Source organism: Carlito syrichta, unplaced genomic scaffold (assembly GCF_000164805.1).
Source record: "Carlito syrichta isolate Samal-C Ts95f unplaced genomic scaffold, Tarsius_syrichta-2.0.1 Scaffold131666, whole genome shotgun sequence".
NCBI lineage: Eukaryota > Metazoa > Chordata > Mammalia > Primates > Tarsiidae > Carlito > Carlito syrichta.
The window spans coordinates 93,071-113,115 of NW_007075762.1; the positions used below are offsets into that span (position 1 = coordinate 93,071).

General features: G+C 39.0%; 2 protein-coding genes across 6 annotated transcripts in view; one reads left to right on the plus strand and one right to left on the minus strand.

Moving 5' to 3' along the window:
* The first annotated feature begins 256 nt into the window (after positions 1–256).
* Positions 257–12,408, plus strand: LOC110594338 (phosphatidylinositide phosphatase SAC2-like). 3 transcript variants are annotated; one of them, XM_021708163.1, is made up of 7 exons: positions 257–309; positions 1,068–1,087; positions 2,430–2,501; positions 3,618–3,691; positions 4,132–4,260; positions 4,869–4,956; positions 10,107–12,408. In XM_021708163.1, the coding sequence occupies exons 5-7, from the start codon at positions 4,173–4,175 to the stop codon at positions 11,257–11,259; spliced, it is 1,329 nt and encodes a 442-aa protein (XP_021563838.1). In that variant the 5' UTR covers positions 257–309; positions 1,068–1,087; positions 2,430–2,501; positions 3,618–3,691; positions 4,132–4,172; the 3' UTR covers positions 11,260–12,408. The 3 variants fall into 3 exon arrangements, with proteins under 3 accessions (XP_021563838.1, XP_008047496.1, XP_021563837.1); XM_021708162.1 differs by lacking the exon at positions 257–309 and adding an exon at positions 358–615; XM_008049305.2 differs by having other exon boundaries at positions 270–1,087.
* Positions 12,409–12,983: 575 nt separating this feature from the next.
* The window catches only part of MCMBP (minichromosome maintenance complex binding protein), a 28,355-nt gene continuing 21,293 nt past the window's right edge, over positions 12,984–20,045 (minus strand). For all 3 annotated transcript variants that reach the window (XM_021708165.1, XM_008049306.2, XM_021708164.1), the window contains exons 12-15: positions 19,650–19,783; positions 17,815–17,979; positions 15,234–15,322; positions 12,984–14,831 (exon numbers count right to left, since the gene is read on the minus strand). In XM_021708165.1, coding sequence (XP_021563840.1) covers positions 14,705–14,831; positions 15,234–15,322; positions 17,815–17,979; positions 19,650–19,783 — 515 coding nt within the window. In that variant the 3' untranslated portion in view covers positions 12,984–14,704. The remainder of the gene's footprint in view (positions 14,832–15,233; positions 15,323–17,814; positions 17,980–19,649; positions 19,784–20,045) is intronic.

Consider the following 20,045-nt stretch of genomic DNA (forward strand, 5'->3'; position numbering starts at 1 on the left):
GGACAGACGCTCGGTCATGGCGCCCCGCCCGCCCCACCAGCAGCCCCTCCGGCCGCGGGGCAGTCCCTGACGAAGACGAAGGCGCCGGCAACTCTCGCGGGAGCCGGCCACCTTGGCACCCCTCCCCCGCTGGGCCAGGGTCCGTGCCCTCCGCGGAGGGCGTGGGACGCGCAGGACGGAGTGCGCAGGCGCACTGGCTGCCGGCCGTGGCCGGAAGTGAGCGGCCGGAAGCTGGACGTGTCCCCTGGGCGTGACTTGGCGCCGCCGCGTCGCAGTTGCCGCATTCGCCGCATTCGCTGCAGGCGCGAGGTCGGCTACGGGCCGTCTCACAGCTTCGAGGCATCGACGGACGGACGGACGGACCGACCGACCATGCCGCGCTCGCACAGGCCTCCGCCTACCGCGCAGCGGGCTGCCGCCGCCGCCGAGCCCAAGTCTGACGGCGTTTTGGCTATGACTTTCAAGATTTTTCTCCTTTTTGCAGGACTTATGGTTAAAGTTCCTGTGGGCTTGTATTTTTCCTGTAAACTGCTCCTTTTCCAAAGTCTGATGTTAATGTCCCCCGAAGACAGCGCCTTTTACGCGACCATCGTCGCGGTGGTCGGGCTTCATGTGGTGCTGGCAATTTTTGTCTTCATCGTGTGGAAGGAGGGCTTGCCTCAGTGGCGGGAAAACAAAAACGAGTAGAGCAGCTTCGCCTTCAGAGCTGCAAGCGTGGGGGGTGGGGAGCACCGCAGGGCTTTTCTTTTTGCTTCTTGTCCGTATTAAACGTGCTTTTCTTTCGTGAGGGGCAGGGTGGATGGGGAGGGGAATTAAGTATTTACTGCAGCTAAGACTTCAGCAAAAATGGGGGTGGGGGGAGGGCTGACATTCTCGACCGCCTGTTACGTGCCAAGTGCTTTTCGTTAAGGACATAATGTTTTCGACTGAGGATCATGTCATTTGGCTGATGTAAATATTAATGCCAAAATAGGGAGCTAGGATGAAAGTAACGCTGTAATTAGTAGGAGTAGAATTAATTTCGTATTAAAATGTGTCGTGACGTAATTTTTAAGGCTTGGCTCAAGCATCAATTTTCAGAGTGCACGTAAGTATCAATGCATAAAAACTAAATTCGCATTTTACGATGTTATTTGGTATCATTCTCAGTGAAGCTGCCAGGATCGTTTTCTTTTTTCCATCAATTAATTGGTTAGTGCTCGGATTTTGGCTCCTAGAAACGATCTCTATTACTTCTTCTGGCATCTTACCATCTCATTCATTATCTTTCTCAGTATATTATTTTCCATGAAAATTGAGGTGAATTCGTTATGCTAAATTTAGACTTTTTTAGTGTGGAGCTGCAACAAGGTGCTGCTGATGTAAAAAACTGCAGTTTAAGATGTTGGTAAATCCTTCCCTGCAGTGTTGTTAAACAATGACTTCATTTTCACGCAGATTAAGTACCTGGTTTAAGTCTATCTACAAAGTTTTTTCACCATTTTCCTTTTTTTAAAAAAGTAGCATTTTGTTAAGGGAATAGGTATGAAATCCAGGCATAAATGCTGGCTCTTCTTACAAGCAGAATTTGGAGACCAGTATGAGAATGCAATTGATCTTCACCTTTTGATGGAAAGGCTGTTATTGACGTTAGGTTAATATTAGATTAAAAGTTTCATTTTAATTCAGTCTGTGTGCTTTGTTGATTATTTGTATTTTTATACTGTAACATTTTTCTTACTAGTAATTTAACAAGGATGTACATTTTACTGTAGTTATTGTTTTGATGGGTAATTAACAATCTTCTAGTTTATAATATTTATTTTGATCTTTGACTTTAGAGTAGGTATAAATATGGCAAAAAGGACTTAGAATAAGGATGTGTTTCCCTGTTCCTTGAAAGCCAAGTAAATTAATCTTTAGTGAAAAAAGCGCAAAAGTACCTTGGACTTGTCCTTTTTTGCACATAAATGTTATATTTATGTAAAAGTCTTTTAAGAGATGCATATTTCATGTGTAAAAAAAATCCTAAATGTGCAATTATTTTGAAGATCAGGCAACGTGAGATAATCTGGACGGTTTCTCCCTTCTCAGTCTCTTGTTCTTTCTTTCTTCTTCCTTTAACTGCCTCTCTTAGCATCCTCTAATTCGCCCCCACCCCAGCTAGCCCATTTCCCCTAAGGACTCTCCCTCTTCCTTTGGCTACCTTTTCTCCCCTCAGCTCTATTCCTTCTCTCTGTCACCCCCCACTTCCCAAACCTTTTTTTTTTCCGGTGGTGTTTTTTTTTTTAAAGGTTTTCTAAATAGATAGATTGTATTACAATTAACTTCAGAAGTAGAACTGATTTTTCTCCCCCCCAATCATTTGTCCCAAGTGGCTCTACTGTAGAAACATGCTTGGCAAAAAATACAGATGAAAATATTTAATTCCCTGTGTCATGTTTGTTTAGCCTCATTGATGCTACTCACAGAGATGTGGATGTGCTGTTACTGCTTTCTAACTGTGCCTACTACGTGGCCTAGTAAGTTGCTTATTGATTTTATATTGCTTTTTAAACTTGAGTACGTTTCCTTTTTAGAATTTAAAAAAAATTAAGAATCTGGTTTTATTATGTTTTATGAAAACTTCATTGAACCATTTTACCTTATTTATATAACTATTATGTCATTCTGACTTCTTTTTATCCTTATCAATTGGAAAGTGTGATTTTTAGAGTTAAAATCGATGTTTATATAATATTGTGTTATTTTTGCATTTAGTATTATTTCCTGTGTACTTCCCAGGTTATTATGTACTCCATTTATTCTTATTGTTAATGGCCACATATCATCGTATTACTAAAGTGTTTTTCTGTTGCTAGGCATTGAATTACTTAACAATTGTTTTTGTTATCGTGAATGATGCAGCTATATTTATGCAGTAATGTGTGTGTGTGCACGCGCGTGCGTGCGAGTGTGCGCTTCTCTTTTGTTACAAGGGTGTGATGAGTTATATGACTTTTGTGGTTTGTCGTCAGATTGATCTTTAGAAAGACTATCAACTAACAGTGCCACTAGCAAAATACAAGTATTGTTCCCTAATACCGTACCAAAATTGTTTTGTAATTTTTATTTTCTAAGTAAATATTTCACTTTATTTTTTGGCTTTGTGTGAACTGTCATTTTATTTAGTCATTGGCTCAAATGCTTGTTGGCATTGATCATATGGATTTTTCACTCTTGATTTTGGATATCAGATTTATCTATTATATGATTCCCAAATACGTTGTGTGTGTGTGTGTGTGTGTGTGTATACACACATGCACACATTGCCTTTTAGTTTGGGTTTTAAGCTTAAGGTTTACTTTGATTGTATACAAGCTTTTGTAACACAAATTATTTTTACCTTGTAATTGACTTCTTTATTGTTAGATCTATCAACCTATTTTCCCTTAGCTGTTGAACTATATATGCTATTCTTGTTTAATCTAGTTTTAAAAATAGTGTGTGTGTTTAACTTTTCATTCCAGAATGTGTTGTGCTGTGGAAGGTTTTGTTATTTTAACTGCAGTAATAATTTGCAACTGTTATACCTCAGCTGACAAGCCAAGTGTGCTTTTGATTTTGATCCTCTTTTTACTTCATTTCCCTTGATTTAGTTATGATGATGAAGTCGATAAAGTAAACCAGTATCAACGACTAAGTCTAGAAGACCTGGAAAAAATAGAAATAGGTAAATTTTTAACTACTAACCAAGTTATAGAAAGCAGATGCTGTTGTTTCCAAGAGTGGGGTCACATTATTTTAGCAACCAGTATGGCAGCTACTGAAAACCAGAAAGGTATATTCCGAGCAATCTATTTCTTAGGATTTCCTTTCTGTTCCTTAGAGGATAGTGACAGATACAGTTTAATTGTAACTGTATCCTTATTTTCCTTGGGAAGATTAACCCAGGAATCAAGAAAATTTAAATAACTGAGACAGAAAAAGAGGTTTTATAGCCTTGTCAAACCAGTTCATGATAAAATTTTATTTTGTATGCTTTCATTTATATTATGAAGAAAAATGGCCTAAGTACCTAGTTGATGAATATTTGTTGTCCTTTGAAGATGTGGAAGACAGTGAATATTACTTGAAAGACATAACATTATGCATATTCATTTGGGTTTTTAGGTCCTGAACCCACTCTTTTTGGTAAGCCAAAGTTCTCTTGCATGCGACTGCACTACAGATACAAGGAAGCAAGTGGCTATTTCCACACAGTGAGAGCTGTAATGCGCAATCCAGAAGAGGATGGAAAAGGTAAAAAGAGGAAGAGGTGAAAAGAATTCAGTGATAACCTTGTATCTACTCTCATAAGCCCAAATAAAGTTGAGGATAGTTTATAACATAACCAACTGAATGAGAACTAATACATGGAATAGCTTTGGGATATGAAACCTTGAAATAGCAACTCTGTTTCCATCAACGCAGGGAGATTATTTGAATGTATTGTTTAGTTTGGGACAAGGGGATACTCTGTGTGTTTGGCCCTATCAGTGGCCATATAAGTGCCAGGGCTTTTCCACTTCATAATCCTCTCATAGGTAGCAGGCAGGAACTACGCCTGTCTTGTTCATGGCTGTTGCCTTGGCATCTAGTACAGTACTTGGACAAACATGAATTAGAACAAACGTAATTCCAACTGATTGTATTATTTTGCTTTTGCTCATTACTGTTCTATTATGACTTTAGAACACCTTGAGTTAATTGGGGGAGTAGTAAACACAGAAGTTTTCTATAAATTGAAGCTAGTAAATTTGTATTTAGTTATATGACCACAAATTCCATACTATGTTTTATGAGTTAGAACTGCTATTTTTTAAGTATGTTTTTGGAGAAATTGGCAAGCAGTTGTATTTGGATTTCAGATACGCTTCAGTGCATTGCAGAGATGCTGCAGATCACCAAGCAAGCCATGGGATTGGATGTACCTATAATTGAGAAAAAACTTGAGAGGTCAGTATACTACTTCTCCCAAGATTTTCTTGGGATTGTCTCCACAGAATAAAGGCATTATCATCCAGAGTCTTATTTCTTTAAGAGTGTTTACGGGGGGGAAAGGGAGGAGCAGATCACATTATGGTAAGGTGTTGTTAGAGAGGTAAGTAGAAAATTTCTGTAGATCAAAAAATAATACTTTTGTTTAAAATTTATATAAAGAGAATTTTCAGATAATTTCTAGTTACAGAATAGTTGTACAAATAATTGGAGTGTTTCCATATACTCTTCATTCTGCTTTCCTTTGTGTTACATCTTAAATAACTATAGAACATTATCAAAACTAAGAAATACTCACACCTTTAAAATAAAAAAAATTAACCTTGGCACAATGCTATTAAGCAAAGTACAGAACTTACTAGGATTTCACCAGTTTTTCACTAATGTTCTTTTTCCGTTTGAGGAGCCAATTGAGGATCCCACATTACATTTAGTAGTCTTATCTCTGTAGTTTCATCTAATTTGTATTATTTCCTCAATCTTGCCTTGTCTAAACTTTGACGCTTTTGAAGAGTACTGACCAGTTACTTTGTAGAACGTCCCTCAATTTTGGTTTTTCCAACGTTTTTTCATAAACTGAGGTTATGGATTATTGGGAAAAAAAAAAAACAACCACAGAAGTGATGCACAGCTCTGATTTTTGTTGTGGGAAGGGGAGGACATGATGTCCGTATTAATGTTGAGGTTAATCTTGATTACATGTCTAAGAGGGTATCTGCCAGGATTCTCCACTATAAATTTACTGTTTTCCCCTTTATAGTTGCTAAATATTTAGGTAGAGATCTTTTTAAGACTATGCAAATATTGTTTTTGCTTAAACTTGAGTCTACTCATTTCCATAACCACTGGTGGATCTTTAGTAATTATTTCTATGGTGATCTAATGGTGATTTGTCTAATTTTCTTATTCCTTCTACGTTAATTGAAATTTTTCTATAAGGGAGGTTTGAATTAGTAGTGGGATGTTTTAAGATGCTTAATTGGCCGGGATCAGCCCAGCCTGTAATCCCAGCACTTGGGGAGGCTGAAGTGAGTGGATTGCCTGAGCCCGCAGGTTCAAGACCAGCCCGGGCAAATTGGCGACACCTCATCTCTACAATAAATAAAAAATTAGCCAGGCGTGGTAGCGTGCTCCTGTAGTTCCAGCTACTTAGAAGGCTGAGGTGAAAGGATTGCCAGAGCCCAGCAGATTGACACTGGGGTGGTCGTGAGCATGTGTGCCACTGCACTCCAGCCCGGGTGACAGAGTAAGACTCCAACTCAAAAAAAAAAAAAAGAAAGAAAGAAAAAGATGCTACTTCATAATCCTCTCATAGGATTGTAGAAATGTCTCAAAATCTGCAACTCCCTAAGAGGGATTTTTGTCTTTCATTTTTTTGTTTTATTTTGAGTTGGTACTCTCACTCTGTTGCCCAAGCTGGAGTGCAGTGGCATGCTCACGGACACTGCAGCCTCGATCTCTTGGGCTCAAGTGATTCTTTGGCCTCAGTCTTCCAAGTAGCTGGAACCACAGGCATGTGCCACTATGCCCAGCTGATTTTTTAATTTATTGTAGAGACGATGTCTCACCATGTTGCTCAGGCTGGTCTTGAACACTCTGAGTTCAGGTAATCCTCTAGCCTCTGGCCTCCCAAAGCGCTGAGATTACAGGTGTGAGCCACTGCACCTGGCTCTTTTCTTGTTTTTTAGTCCCTGGCTGGCTATATATTTTCGCATGATTTGTTGCTTCAGTAGTATTGTCCTACACAAAAATTGATCATGACCAACTTAATCTTCATGTATAATCTTAAATAACTATATTGCTGAAAATATTTAAACAACATAAAATTCACACAAATTGTTGTTACACAGCCACTATTGCATAGTTATATTAAATGTAAAAATATATACATTTGTTTCCTCACCGCAATTTTTTATTTAGTAGCAAGGCCTCTAAATATAAACTGTTTCATCTAATGTCCTGAGAAAATGATTTGTTCCAGTTTGAGAATAAAAATGGAATCTGATGGACTTAGTAAATTGTACAGTATAAATACTATATGCATTATTGGAGTTTCAAGGTTAATTTTGACTATACTTGGTTTGCCACAGATGATGAGTTTACAGCTCTCATTTAAGATACTATTCCATGGTTGCTGTCATATTTTTCTTGTACACATTTACAACCTATACAGGCTATAACCTTTTACTGCTAAAGATAATATTGTATGCATTTTCCCATGTTACTATAGAATTTATAACTTTCACTTAAATAGCTGCCTGCTGTGATCTGTTTGCAGATGTATTGTGTGGGTTCAGAACATGAACTCTAGTTATCCAGACTTTTTTTGACTCCTGGTTCTGTCACCCTTCAACCTTGGAAAAGATACTTAATATTCCTTTACTTTAATTCTGTTATCTGTAAGATGAGTGAATAAAGTTTATGTTAGAGTTGTACAGACTGGATGAACGATAATGCACTTAGAATACCTGGCACACAGCTTTAGACCCAATTGCTAAAAATTTTGATTGCTAGCTTCTTTTCCTTTTATAAAAAAGTCATAACAGCAGTCTTTGTCATGTATTATTTTTTCATATTTAGGGTAACATCCTTAGAATAGCATCCCCAAATTGGGCATCTGAATTGAATGGTGTGAACATTTCACTTGCTCTTAATAGAGCCAAATTGCCTGCCAGGCTCATTTACCCTTCCACCTCCTAAAAGATTGTTTATCCCCATGAAGACCCAGGTTTTCATTTTCTTGAGTGACATGGCATTTAAGATACATTTAGGCTATCCATTCGGGTTTAATGATATAGTAACACTCACTATCTCCACAAGTACTTCGGTAGCATTTTGCAAGAATCATGATGAAATACGGCTCAGAAAACCCCTCTGAGGGCAAATCCCTACCCTATGGGTGTTTTGCCATCCTTGATATAACTCATTTAACCTCAAGTGATACATTTTTAACTCTTACATAAACTGATGAGAGGGAACATTCAAATTTAAGTACTTTGCAGAGAAAAAAGTATGTTTTGAATGCTGGCTTTTTTAATTTGGAAAAATGCCTATCAAGAGATTATTTTACATTAAAACGTGGATTTTCCTCCTAATGAATATTGATCAGGCTTCATGGCCCACATTCTACTGGAAAGAGAACCATTCTGTCAGCTAGAGGAAGATTGTTCAGGCGTTTTTGTTAGTGGAGAGAATCATTTCAGTAGCTCTTTAACCTAATTTTTTTTTTTAACAATATGCTCACAATCAGTGATCCTACATGACCAACAAGACTACAAATGTACATACTGAGACATTTGTGGCAAACAGCATCCAGGTCGTTATTCTTATTTACAGCTGTCATGAGGGATGCCAAAGGAGAGAAGACACTAAGATTGTGTCTTTTAAAATCAGGAAACATGAGAAACTAAAAAAGATAATATTGCATGCATTTTCCTATGTTACTATAGGATTCCTAATTTTCATTTAAATAGCTGCCTCCTGTGATCTGTTTGCAAATGTGTGGGTTCGGAACGTGAACTCTGGAAAGCTAGACTTTTTTTGACTCCTGGTTCTGTCACTTTTCAACTTTGGAAAAGATAATTAATATTCCTTTAATTTTGTCTGTAAAATGAATTAATAAAATCTGTATCAGAGTTGACATAGAAGTCAGCCTGAATTCAGCCAAACTGGAATGTGTACAGGCACCCTTAGGATGTTCCATATTTTCCATTATAGTCAGCGATTCTTTGCTGGTTTAGATGATGACTTTGCTAGACCTGCACTGCCCAAAGTGGTAGCCACTTATCCACGTGTGGTTGTGAAGCCTTTGGAATGTGACTAGGCTGAATTCAGGTGTGCTGTAATTATGAGCTGTTTCAAAGAATTAGTTCAAAAAAGAGTAAGATCTTTTTTAAAAAAATTTTTTTAATTTTTAATTTTTTTTTTGACTTGGAGTCTCACTCTGTTGCCCAGACTGGAGTGCAGTGGCATGCTCCTGGCCACCACAGCCTCGGCCTGCTGGGCTCCGGCTATCCTTCCGCCTCAGCCTTCTGAGTAGCTGGAACTACAGGCGCGTGCTACCACGCCCGGCTGATTTTTTGATTTGTTGTAGAGATGAGGTCTCGCCCAGCTACCCAGGCGGGTCTCGAACCCGTGGGCTCAGCCAATCCACTCACCTCAGCCTCCCAAAGCATGAGATTACAGGCTGAGCCTCCGAGCCCGGCTGATCTTTTTTTTTTTTTTAAAGCAGGATTTGAGAGTACAGAAAAGCTCCCACAGTAAGAGGAGACCTCAGGGAGTTGCACAGATCTTTTAATATCATGTTTAAGTGGTAATAAAAATATAGGATTAAATAAACTGTGCTGTTGAAATCTCAGCTGGGTGTGGTGGCTCACACCTGTAATCCCAGCACTTTGGGAGGCTGAGGTGGGAGAAGAGGCTAAGGAGTTCAGGACCAACCTGGGCAACATAGCGAGATTCTGTCTCTACAAGAAAAAATAAATAGCCAAGTGTGGTGGCACATACTTGTCCCAGCTACTGGGAAGGTTGAGGAAGGAAGATGGCCTGAGCCCAAGAAGTTGAGGCTGCAGTGAGCTGTGATCGTGTCACTGCACACCAGTCTGGATGATAGAGTGAGACTGACTCAAAAAAAAAAAATCATCAACCAAACAAAAAATCTAGCTTTGTGTGTGGTGGTGCATGACTGTAGTCCCAGCTACTGGGAGGCCAAGGTGGAAGGATTACCTGAGCCCTGGAAGTCAAGGCTGTGGTGAGCTCTGACCGTACCACTGCACTCCAGCCTGGGCAAGAGTGAGACCCTGACTTTGGGCAAGAGTGAGACCCTGACTCAAAAAAAAGAAAAAAAATTTTTTTTTAAAAAATTTCATCTATTTCTTTTTAATGTGGCTGTCAGAAAATTTTAAGTTCCATATATAGCTTACATATTTCTATTGAATAGCATTGTTTTAGTGTCAACTCTGAGGAGTTATCTGAGTTTATTAATTAGCAATGCACCGTTTTCAAGAAATTGGGACCAATTTAAATAAAGCATTTTCATTTATAGTAATAACTGGAACTGGTATACTGGATTCCCTGGGGAATTAACTTTTTTCTGTTCTTATTTGTAGAAAAAGCAGTAAACCTCATGAAGACATCATTGGTATCAGATCTCAAAATCAAGGCTCTTTGGCCCAGGGAAAGAATTTTTTAATGAGCAAATTTTCATCTCTAAATCAAAAAGTGAAGCAAACTAAATCCAATGTAAATATTGGCAACCTACGAAAGCTAGGAAACTTTACAAAACCTGAAATGAAAGTTAACTTTCTAAAACCAAACTTAAAAGTAAACCTTTGGAAATCAGATAGTAGTCTTGAAACCATGGAAAACACAGGCGTGATGGATGATAAGGTTGAGGCAGAGTCTGATGGGGATATGTCTTCAGATAATGACTCATTCCACTCTGATGAATTCCTTACAAATTCCAAGTCTGATGAAGACAGGCAGCTAGCTAATTCTTTAGAGAGCGTAGGACCGATAGATTATGTTCTTCCTAGTTGTGGTATTATCGCTTCGGCGCCTCGAACAGGCAGTCGATCCCAGTCTGTCAGCAGCGGTGACGTTAGCGTTTATGGTCCTTCAGACATTACTCTTGCTCATGGGAGTGGACTTGGAAGAGGCCAGGAGTCTCCTTTGAAGAAAAGTCCTTCTGCTGACAACATACATACGGTGACTGGTTTTGCCAAGCCCATGGATATTTATTGCCACAGATTTGTGCAAGATGCACAAAACAAAATGAGCCCCCTGTCAGAGACCAGGTCTGTGTCTCTGCAGGCCAGTGAAGAAGGAAATCAAGTGACCAATCAAATTTCCAATGAAGAAACCCAATCTGAACCAGTGGAACAGACACTTTCTCGACCATCTCAGTTAGATGTGTCTTTTTCCGCGACAGGCCCACAGTTTTTGTCAGTTGAACCAGTGCAGTCAGTCGTGTCTCAGAAGACCCCCAGCTCTGGTTCCAGCATGCCTGAACTTGAGACAGGGCTTCATGTAACTCCTTCTTCAGAGAGCAGTAGCAGCAGAGCAGTCTCTCCCTTTGCAAAGATTCGAAGTTCCATGGTCCAGGTTGCTAGTATTACCCAAGCTGGATTAACCCATGGGATAAACTTTGCAGTGGCAAAAGTTCAGAAGAGTCCTGCAGAACCTGAAGTGGTCAATGAAGTCCAGCAAAATGAACTTAAAAATATGTTTATACAATGCCAGACACGAATAATTCAGATTTAGTTTTTAGCCACAAAGAATCATTCCATGGCTTTTGTTTAAAAATTCAAAACAAAGTTTTCACATATTAGGGTATTTTAACTTGTACTGTCTGAATCTAGAGATTACAAATTCTAATTATGTTTGGAAAGTTTTAAAAGGATTCTGAATCTGAGATTTCCAAATTTGAGAGTCAGGACTACAGAAATACATCATCCTAGAATGTGTAGACCTGAGTAGCTTACACACTACAGAGCACTAATTAGCTCGCTTGAAATTCATTTAGGAACAGGTCACTTTGGGATATAACCTGAATTTCTTTGGAGTGGGGTGGGTGGGTGGATTATATGAAGTAGATACACAGGGATGGACATGGATACAATTAGGGGATTGGCATTTTTCATAATTTGTTCTGTTTGTCAGTTCATTCCTGTATATTACCTTTACAAAGTAAATTATACATTTAGTTTTTAGTGACTTTAATGTGTTACTAGTATGGAGAAGCATTTTGATTGTAAAAACCTGTTTTAGTTTTAATGGCTTAACCATTCTCATTCTCTATGAGTTAATTGAGGGTTACTGACACTAAAGTTAAGAAATGTATTCTCTATTTGTTCTTAATTTTCCCATATTCTATTTGAACAAGTTGCTAATACCTTGCTGTCTGTAAACCCTAAAATCTAGGAGCATTAGGACTGGTCAGTCATAAAGTAAACCTTATTAATCAGATGTGAGTACAGCACCTATTACATTTCATTTTGCTGTTTCCTGGAATGTCCGGATGTACGTATACTGACTACTGAAAATTCTAGAAGTCAGTCTTCAGGTTTTGACTTTTCCCAGGGGGACATCCTCAAAACCTTGTATAGACTATCCACAACTTGAAAATTTAGTTGAAACACAACTGTGCTAAAATGGGTTCTATGACCATAACCCTGATCACATAGAACCAAGACTTCCTCTGTAACATCTGAAAGGTGCAATGCGTATTCTGACAAGCACTGGTCTATCTGGTTATCTTTAGAGCCTTACTCTGTTCAAGTGATTCTCAGCTGAACATTATGTCTGTTGTAACTTTGATAAGCATTCTACTTTTGTTATTTATTAGTGGTATTTTTTTTGAAGTGTTAAATCTTGTGACTATTAAAGTACCATTGTAATTTGAAGTGACAATGTGTGTGAGAGTTCCTTGCGTAACAGATTAAAGAATTCACAAACAGGGTAAATTTGTTAACTTAATGCATGGCTGTTCCAAATATTTTACTCATATGAAGTGTTCTCGTGATTTTAAATTTGATGAAATGGGTCACAAACTATACTCTAAAATCCAAACATTCAAAACCGAATGCTTTATCCTACTACCAGCTTTTCCTCTGGGTCCTGAAAATATTGTGTTCCCACCATGAGAGAAAACATAGGCCACGGGTAGGTGATACAATACGCATGTTTAAGCTCTGCAGACATTAGAAATTCCAAATAGGATATACAGATGTCTGTTCATTCATACAGGATTAACACTGTATGTTAAATCAGAACAATGTCTTGGTCGTCCACATACCTCATCAAAGGAGAAAAGGGTTTCTGAAGCCGAGTTGCACTGTGCTGCCTCGGTGGGTCTTGAGCAAGAGGACACCTCTTGCATCACCTCCCCTGCTTCAGTTTAGCTCTGTGATGTCTTCCACCAAGAGGACAGGGGTCTTTTTCCACACAGAAGACCACATGGGATACTCATGAAAAATAGCCCAAGGTACCGGTAATTTGGGAAGTTTTATTTATTGGAAAGAGTTCTTTCAAGGGAACTTTTCTACAAGACCAAGCAAATTATGTATTCTCTTTGGTAAATTACAATTTACGTTGGCACAATAAACGCATGGCAACTAATCTACTTTGTCCTAGGACAATTATAACGAATTTTATTCTCAGAAATCCACTTGAGCCTTTGTTTTGTTTCTAAAAGTCTTAAGGAAGGTCTATTCTACTAGTTATAAAAATGAAAACCAGTTAGAATTCTAATATAAATATTATTTACATTAGTTTATAAAAATAGATTCGAGTGTAGGAAAAGTTAATGTTGAACAACTAGTAACTTTTACTTCAGTTCATTAGGCATAATGAATTCCTTGATTTTTAAGGCTGACCCTGTTTCCCTTGTTAACAATGTCAATTTAGGCCTTACAGGAAAACATTTAAGGGGTTATTTAACTGATCTTGTTTCCAACTAGGTAAGTTACTTCCAAAAGAAACTGATCTTTATATATACCACTGATAGCTTTAAAAAGTAATGTTCTAACCTTTCTGAAGATTCTTGTTGCCAGGTATGCTACTATAGTATATTAATTGGCTCTCTGATATTTTTGTTCCTTTAAAAATTTCTGTTAAAACTAGTTGGTCTGGGGGAAGTGGACCTGTAGTAGTATTAGGCCCATTACTGGAGTAGCAGATACTGTTAGCTGATCTAACATGTGGAACTAACTGATGAACTCATAAAAAGCCAAAAATCCAAAACAATTATCAAAGCAACTAAATGACACATTTATTAAGAAAATCTTTCTAAAGAGGGCATTTTTTCAAAGTTTACTATTTTGCTTTTTTCACATGTGGGCAGTACTTTGTAGGGGAGCATCCTCTTAGTGTGGTTTCCAAACGCGCTGGGATGTAATGAGAAAGAAGACAATGTTGTAGGGTTCGCTCCCAAAAAAGCTACATTTATTCCATTTAAAGGACTCTCTCTTATTCCAAGATTGTCCCTTTTATGGAAAAAAAATGGTAACAATACACAGTGATTTATTTCAGGCTACTTGGCAAAATAACTTGGCAACTCTAGTCCCCCAGTTCTTGGAAATACTACTACTGGTCCATGATTCAATTCTGGGAGAGCCGGTGCTGTGGAAAAGGCTGGTTTTGTAGCCTGTTAGCAAACACTACGTGGGAAAAGGTTTCTGTGGCCAAATGTCTAGGAAATGATGGTCAGAACTTCACAGTCATGTGACTCAATGGCAGGTAAGCCCCGTTCCCCAAACTCGGGACTGCTGAACACACTCAGCCCCACCTCAACTGGAAAGTCTTAGAAATCTTAAGAGTACAGTTCCTCTAGCTTTGAAATCGCAACAGTTTTCTTCACCTGAAGTTAGCATCAGCATTTCAACAGAGTCGGCCTATGACTTATCTGAAGCTAAGGAAGTGGTGTAATTGGCAACATTATCAATATTAAACTTTTAATATCAAAGACATCTTTTACATCATTACTAATTTATATAATTATAAAACAAACTTCAAAAGCTTCAAAAGTCAGTAAGGTAAAAGCCCTTACTGATTATCATATAAACTTCAGATGTTACCAGGCTTGATTTCAGGAAAAGTCATTGGCTTGTGATACAAATTATCTATAAAACCATGTGGTATAAATGATACTTGAATTTACAATGATGTGGCTAGAATTTGCCCATTCCTCTTCATAAGTAACAGATGTTTAAAGTTCATTTCCATTCACACATTTTTGCTGTTGAAGCCTGGTTCTTCTTAAGGACTCGAGCTGCTTTGCTCTTAGCCATCGTTCTCTGGACAGCGTTGTCTGACCAGCACTGAGAGACAGACACCTGGTTTGAAATACAGAAATAAATCTAAGTCTAGAGCTAGGGCAGTAAGTTTTAATTTTTAAGACCTAGGAATACTTCTAAAAGCACAGTCCATGTTAAAAGAGAAGACTCTCTGGTAGCTACCTGCAAGTCAAAGCCAAGTTAGACTTCTTCAAAGAAGCCTTTGAAGAGTAAGAATTGGAGGGTGGCTCACTCCTTGAAGCTTAGAGAACAAGCAGCATGCCTGTTCCACTGAAGAGATACTAGCCAAATGCAATTCCCCTCAATGAGTTCTTTCAACACAGCGTTTTTAAGAGGAAAAGTTCATTTCTGGTTTTGGAAGTCTGCTGCAGTTATTGCTGAATAAATCAGGAAACACATAAGCACTTACTGAAAAGGCAATTACAGACATGTACTACTTACCGAGCTACCACAAGCAGCTGGTGGAGATCATCAGCAGTGATGCTGTGAGGGTCATTTTTACGCATTTCCACAAAGTCTTCTTCAACTGCCTTTATCAAAAGAGTAAATGTACTTTAAAACGATTTCTTGGTACATAGTTTTAAGAGGAAATGACATTTGCATTTTTGTAAGGAAGAGGAAAGTAACATGGTTCAATCACTGATGTCAAAATTAGGATGTCATCAGTTCTGCCTCTTAGATAAAGGAGATAATATAGGTGAAAAGACTGAGAACCAAAACCTTATACACATAAACAATGCTACTGACGAAAATAAACAAAATCAAACTCAAAGATTTACTTAAGGTCAAGCAAACATATAAATAAGCAACTGGCATAACGAATATAATGCTTCTCAACAAAAGAAAAAGTGATGATTAGTGAAAATGGCAGAGTTAAGACCTTCACAAATTGTCCCCACCATTAAGGCAATAAGAATACTAATCAAAATCAGCCTTTCTAAAACTCTGGAAATAAACCACCCAAGTGAAGCAATCTGGACAGCATTTATGCAAGAAAACCAAGTGACTCTTGGTAAGAATGTTGAGCTTTGTGACATTTTATTTTATTTTATTTTTTTTGAGTTGGAGTCTCACTCTGTCGCCCAGACTGGAATGCAGTGGCCAGGCCTCGACCTGCTGGGCTCCGGTGATCCTTCCACAGCCTTCCAAGTAGCTGGAACTACAGGCGTGCGCTACCACGCCTGGCTAATTTTTTTTTTTTAATTTATTGTAGAGATGAGGTCTCACCAAGTTGCCCAGGTGGGTCTCGAACCCGAGGGCTCAGGCAATCCACTCACCTCAGCCTCCCAAAGCGTGGGATTACAGGCTGAGCCACCGAGCCCAGCTTGTGACATTTGAACTTGTTCTACTCCCATATTTTACCCTCTTCCCCTCCGGGTGATGGCCTTGAAAACCAACAGCCTGGAAACCACCAGAGAGGGCAGAAAAGGGCTTGAGCTCCTTCAAAGTACCATTCCCAGAGAACTGTCATCGTCTGACCTGTCAGTTCCCTGGAAGAACCCATTGGCAAGGTTTAACCTGACTCATGGCTGCCCAGTGTGAACAGGCTCTCTCCTCAAGGCATTTGTCAGAAATAATCAGAAGAAATTATTGATCAATCTGGATGCCTACGACACTGGGTAACAGCTGTGGCAAACAAGGGGCTAACCAAAACCCTTGAACGGAAAAGCAGATTGGTGAATGAGATATCCACAGGAGTTTTGAAAACCTCACAGACATGTCTGAATTCCCAGGAATTTAGAAAGCCAGACACATGCTCCCACTTAAACTTAAACTCTCACTTCTGCATCACCTTGAGGCTGTGTGCAAGCAGGATGTGAAGGCTAAGGCAGGACTGTGAACTGCATGGTTGAGTGTAGAAGGCTTGCCACAACTTTTGTACTTATATACCCTTAGCCTGGGAGACTTACTCCTTCCAGATGTTGAAGGAAATTTCTGCCCAATCACTAGCCACAAAGCTAACAGCAGAGACTTCAGTGCCCACAGACAGAACAGACTTTATAGAATAGTTTTTAAAAAGTCACTAAACAACCAGCCAACATTAACAACATATCCTAGGGAGGTTTAATTTCCAGAGTCTGACTTCCAGAGTAGAGCTGCCAAATTATACGACTTAAAACGTCCAGTTATCAACAACCAAAAATTAGACATATGAATCAACAAGACATAGCCCATACTCTGGGAAGAAAGGGGTCAAGAGAAACTACCCATGAGGAAACCCAAGCATTAGACTTTCTAGATAAAGACTTTCAACTGGCTGTTTTAAGTACATGCAAAGAACTAAAGGAAGGCCAAGCGCAGTGGCTCATGCCTGGAATCCCAGCGCTTTAGGAGGCAGAGGTGAGAGGCTGCCTGAGCCCAGGGGCTCGAGACCAGACTGGACAATTTGGAGAGACCTTGTCTACAATTAAAAAAAAAATCATCTGGGCGTGGTAGCACGTGCCTGTGGTTCCACCTACTTGAAAGCCCAGGAGGTCAGGACTGTGGTGGCCATGAGCAAGCCACTGCACTACAGCCTGGGCAAGAGTGAGACTCCAACTCAAAAAAAAAATTTAAATAAATAAATAAAAGACAACTGCATAAAGCAGTGATCATAAATGTGTTGACGGGTGTACAGTGTATAAAGATGCAATTTGTATGACAACAGCAGTTCAAAGGAGGGAGGTAGGAATGGAATTATAAAGGAGCAAAATCTTTTTATATTGTTATAATTAAACTGGCAGAAATCCTTAATAAAATGTTATACTTAGGATGTTAATTTTATCCCCCAGGGCAACCATTAAGAAAATAACCTAGAAAAACATTGTATGAGAAATTTCAAGGAAATTCAAAAGAGACACTGGAAAATCTATTTCAAACAACAAAAAAACCCATACAATAACAGAGTAACAGAGGAACAAAAATATATAACATACAAAAAAGAAAAAAAGCAAAATGGCAGTATCAGCAATTATAGTAAATATAAGTTGGTTAAATCCTGCAGTTCAACACAGGAGACTCCTTGATTTTAACCTGAACACACCTTGGTTATTTCATCAGATATGCTATAATCCAGGAATCTCAAAAGGGTTAGATAAATGCGGAATTTGTTCAGCACAGACGGCAACACTGCTGAGAGAAGGCTGTTCATGTACTCCTCCATGTTTGGTGGGATTAGCTGGGGTTGCAAGTGAATCTGACAGTCTGCCTGAAAAGAGAAGTAGTACACAATATTTTCTAAGTTCTTAAATTAATTCACATTAGGAAGATTCATCATCTTTATCAGCCCCTAAGGGCATGAGAAAACACCACTTATCTGGGAGAAAGGAATCAATTTTCAATATTAATTTACAAAGTCTATGATTACTTCAGCAATCATAAGAATTAGTCTTTTCTTGGTTACTTATGTTTCCTCAAAAGTAGCAATAAGTATATAATAAGGTATCCAACCTATAAACAAGTTAACTAAAAATGTTTATCACACCTTCCTACAGAAAGCTTACCAATGAGCCATTTCATTCTTAGTTAAAGGCTGTTTCTCGGCATTCACAGATGAACACTATTATACAGAGAAACTATACACCTTTTAACAATTGGGAGTATTTCTCACCTCAAAACTAAAAGCTCTCTTTATCAGCCGCTCTGATGATGCAGAGCACTTAACCATTACAGATAAAAATAACTATCTAGTGACTAGAGACATTTTATTTTTTATAAAATATTTATTCATAAATATATATATTTATAGAGTCGGAGGTCTCACTATGTTGCCCAGATTGGTCTCAAACTGCTGGCCTTAAGTAATCCCTCTGTTCTAGCCTTCAGAATCTCTAGGATTATAGGCATAAGCCATGGTGCCTGGCTAGGGACATTATAAAAGTAACTCTAAGACTGAGTGTGGCTGGCCAGGCACAGCGGCTCCTGCCTGTAATTCCAGCACTTTGGGAGGCAGAGATGAGAGGACTGCCTGAGCCCAGGGGTTTGAGACCAGTCTAGGCAACCTGGCGAGACCTCATCTCTACAATAAATCAAAAAATTTGTTGAGCGTGGTGGTGCATGCCTGTGTTTCTAGCTACTTGGAAGGCTGAGGTAGAAGGATCATCAGAGCCCAGGAGGTCATGGCTGCAGTGAGCCAAGACTGTGCCACTGCATTCCAGCCTGGGCAACAGAGTGAGACTCTGACTCCAAAAAAAAGAAAAGTAACTCTAGTCCAAGTGCAGTGAGTGGTTCATGTCTGTAATCCCAGCATGTTGGAAGGCCGAGGGGGGAGGATCATTTGAGCCCAGAAGTTTGAGACAGGCTTGGGCAACACAGCAAGACACATCTCTACAAAAAATAAAATAAAATAACCAGACGTGTTGGTGGTCCATGCCTACATTCCCAGCTACTTGAGAGGCTGAAGCAGGAGGATCGCTTGAGCTCAGGAGTTCGAGGTTACAGTGAGCTATGATTGTGCCGCTGCACTCCCAGCCTGCGCAATAAGCAAAACCCTGTCTCAATAATAATAATTAAGATTATTATTCAATTAAAAAATAAAAGGAACTCTAAAATATTTCTCACATAAGATTGGCAAAAAACAATGGGTCAATGGCAGCATGAACAGAAATCTGGAAGTTAATCAATTTGCAGACAGCTTCTACTTTCTATGCTTTATGTGAGTTTTTGCTGCCAACAGCTTTGCCTGACTTGTGATTTACTGATATTCGGTTCTTGCTAAGATGTCAGTTGTCATCCCATGGCAGTACAAAATAATTAATACCCTTAATAATCAGCAGTCACAATTTCTTAAAACCAATGTAACTTATGAATAAGCAGCACCAGGAAACAGTAAAAATGTCCAGTGTCAACCTCCCTCCGTTTAAAAGTCACTCATCATACCGGGAGGAGTGACCTCCCCTCCGAAGTAATAAAAACATTAATATTGCAGGGAAATTCCATCTGGTGGTAACTGAAGTCATAATCCACCTTCTGCCAAGTTATCAGGTTGCTCAGGGCAGTCACATTATGAACTCCTACAAAAGCAAGCAAATCATTTTCAGTCATTTGATGTCAATCACCTAAACAAAACAGTTTTGCTGACACTGACTACAAGACATGAGGTTTCTACAGTTTAAAAAAGGATGTGAGATACTGTCCAGTGTACTAAGCTAAACGTTCATTAGGTAACAGGCTTCACAAACAGTATTAGTCAAGCTAGAAGTTTCTGGGGCCAAAACTCCTCACAGTCTAACATCTAGCATCTTTTATGCAACCAGACATAAAGTTTCCAATAAG